This window comes from Pieris napi, chromosome 17 (assembly GCF_905475465.1).
Source record: "Pieris napi chromosome 17, ilPieNapi1.2, whole genome shotgun sequence".
Lineage (NCBI taxonomy): Eukaryota > Metazoa > Arthropoda > Insecta > Lepidoptera > Pieridae > Pieris > Pieris napi.
In genome coordinates this window covers 4,977,890-4,980,402 of record NC_062250.1, presented here as the reverse complement: position 1 = coordinate 4,980,402, position 2,513 = coordinate 4,977,890, and the positions used below count along the sequence as shown (strand labels likewise).

General features: G+C 32.6%; 1 protein-coding gene across 1 annotated transcript; it reads left to right on the top strand.

The window, feature by feature from the left end:
- The first annotated feature begins 371 nt into the window (after positions 1–371).
- LOC125057628 lies at positions 372–2,513 on the top strand. The gene is made up of 6 exons (XM_047661399.1): positions 372–481; positions 548–615; positions 682–903; positions 1,145–1,315; positions 1,381–1,548; positions 1,849–2,513. The coding sequence occupies exons 1-6, from the start codon at positions 451–453 to the stop codon at positions 2,416–2,418; spliced, it is 1,230 nt and encodes a 409-aa protein (XP_047517355.1). The 5' UTR covers positions 372–450; the 3' UTR covers positions 2,419–2,513.

Genomic DNA, 2,513 nt, shown 5'->3' with positions numbered 1-2,513 from the left:
ATAATACTATAGGCAAACTAAGGCTTATGTATCAATAGTCATTGACATAACTAATAACACTAATATAGGATTACTAATAAACAGACTTCGTGTAGTTTATAAATCAAATTTTTTATATTCAGTGGAATAGTAATTATTTATGAAAGTAGTCAAACTGCTTAAATATTGTTTATATTCTCTGCATGTAGATACTCCACTCTTAGGTAACGTTATAAAAAGGTTTCTTGACTATTACCCTATGTTTTTTTAGAATAACGTTTTTATATGTTTTTTTACTTATTACATTGGTACCATTGGTTTTAGCCTCAGATTTACATAAGTCAATAAAAACTTTTCGCTTCTTTCCATATCGATAAGAAAATACAATATTCTTCTTTCAAAATACATTGACATTGGTACGCCAAAAGGACGTGTTGTAACTTATTATAAAATTTTAATCGTAAATTTGAAATGCATTTGAGAATTATTTACTTATCGGCAGGTAAGATTTCACATAAGTGCAGATACAATTTATCTTTGCCATTATAAGCTTTACTTGTAATTCCAGTATTTCTTCTACGAAGTGTTGCGTCGGAAGCTAATGATGAAATTAAAAAGGGGAAATTTCCGTATATGGTAAGTGAGTGATACTTTATTTTAAACATTTATAACTTATAATAATTAATAATAACACATTACCAGGCCTTTATATATTACCCGGATGATTCAGTGGTAGACAAGAATGGAGTACGAGTGACGCGAGCCGGTATCTTATTGAAACCGGATAGGCTTATAACATCATCATTGGAAAATGATGAAGCACCGATGGCTTTTCCAGAGAAAACACTAGTTGCTAGACTTGGGAGTGTATCTATTGATAGCAACTTTAGTATTAATGAAGACGAAGATGAACAAGAAAGTGAGGTAATAAATATTGGCAAAAAATTACTATTCATCAGGCAACGTTGAACGAATTAATTTAAGTCCGATTTTTTAAGGATCTAGATTAGACTTAGAAATTTAAAGAAAGTAAAGTTGAAAATTTTTGACACCAAAATTTACAAATTAGCAAAATCTATCTTTGAAATTTCGTCACCTGTGTATTCGAATAATGGTTTAAATTTGACTTTTATAGGCTTGATTAATAATATTTTAATGCTTTCAGATAATCCAGATTATTCGCCCCTACAACTTTAGTGCCACCGAGTGGTGGCTCAGCGATATTTCCTTATTGAAAACTTTGATTCCATTTAATTTGACTACAGCAGTAGCGTACACTTCAATATATCACAAGTCGGATATCATCGACAAGGAATGTTTTAGTCTTGTGTATGCGGTAAGGAATACATTTACATATAGAAATATGATTACTTCAAATATTTTAATTCTCATACTTTTCAGCGAAACACTTTGAACAAGACAATGGACAAACTCCTGACACTGATACCAGTTGAAATTATACCCTCTTCAACTGCAAAGTGTGGAAGCCACTATAGAGAGAAGTCCATGGTCTGTGCACTAGACATTGATGATAAGAAGAACGTCACCTACGATCCAAATTTTTGCATTGTATGTATAATTTTCTGGTAATTTTACCAACACAAAAGCTAGCTTTTGTTTTAATTAAGGCTAAAAAATGTAGGTTCACAATTTGAATCACAATTAAATTATAGATTTATCCGTCAGTTTTACAACTTAAAAAACGTCTTTTTTTTGGCGTATATTGATGAACTCCAAGTTGTTTAATGCCTTCAGTTGGCTGAACATCCTATCTGAAAACTATTTGGTTTATATGACAGTTAATTGATCACCGCATGCAGGAATTTTTAAGCTGTAATTTTGTCATACTTTTTATTATGGTATTTCCAGGGAAATGGAGGTGGTCCGCTTGTATGTGAGAGTAATATATGTGGAATACAAACCTACAGCAAAGGATGCCAGGAACCTTACCTATTTCAAGTATTCTCAGGTTGGGTACTATTCATATCGTGTGGCATACAAGACACATGCCAGGAGAAGCAGTGTGAGAAAATTTGTACTGTCATAAATAAAGATTCAGAAAAAATTACTACCAAACAACAAATGGCGTTGGTCTCTCAAGAAATGACTACAAAGGAAATAACACAATCAACTTCTGACAGTGAAAATGATTCGGAAGAATTGAGTCCTGAAGGGCCTACCGCAACTAGCGCAAAAGAATTCGAAGATACAACTCTCACGTCTACGTCTATATTTGTGGAGGATAATCCAGAAACCTTAGCATCTGCCGAGACTCAACCTCTTCTGACTGAGAATTCTGGTTCAGTTGAAGAAAACATGCGAAGAGCTAACGTAGAGGCTCAAAAGCAGCCTATAAAGAAGAAGAGTTCGGCAGCAATTTTGACGCCTTTTTCAACTCAATTGCCAATTCTCTTTTGGGTAGCGATTAACTTTGCATAAGATTTTATTTATATAAATACTTAATTTATTTCTATTACTTAGTTTATTTCTATTACTTAGTTGTTTGTCATTCCGTAATATAAATGTCATTCATA

Bases quoted from the DNA above. Each gene is read 5' to 3' on its own strand.
- LOC125057628 (XM_047661399.1), top strand. From the start codon at position 451: ATGCATTTGAGAATTATTTACTTATCGGCAG. The intron at 904-1,144 runs GTAATAAATATT...TAATGCTTTCAG, and splicing joins AAGATGAACAAGAAAGTGAG to ATAATCCAGATTATTCGCCC. The intron at 1,549-1,848 runs GTATGTATAATT...TGGTATTTCCAG, and splicing joins ACGATCCAAATTTTTGCATT to GGAAATGGAGGTGGTCCGCT.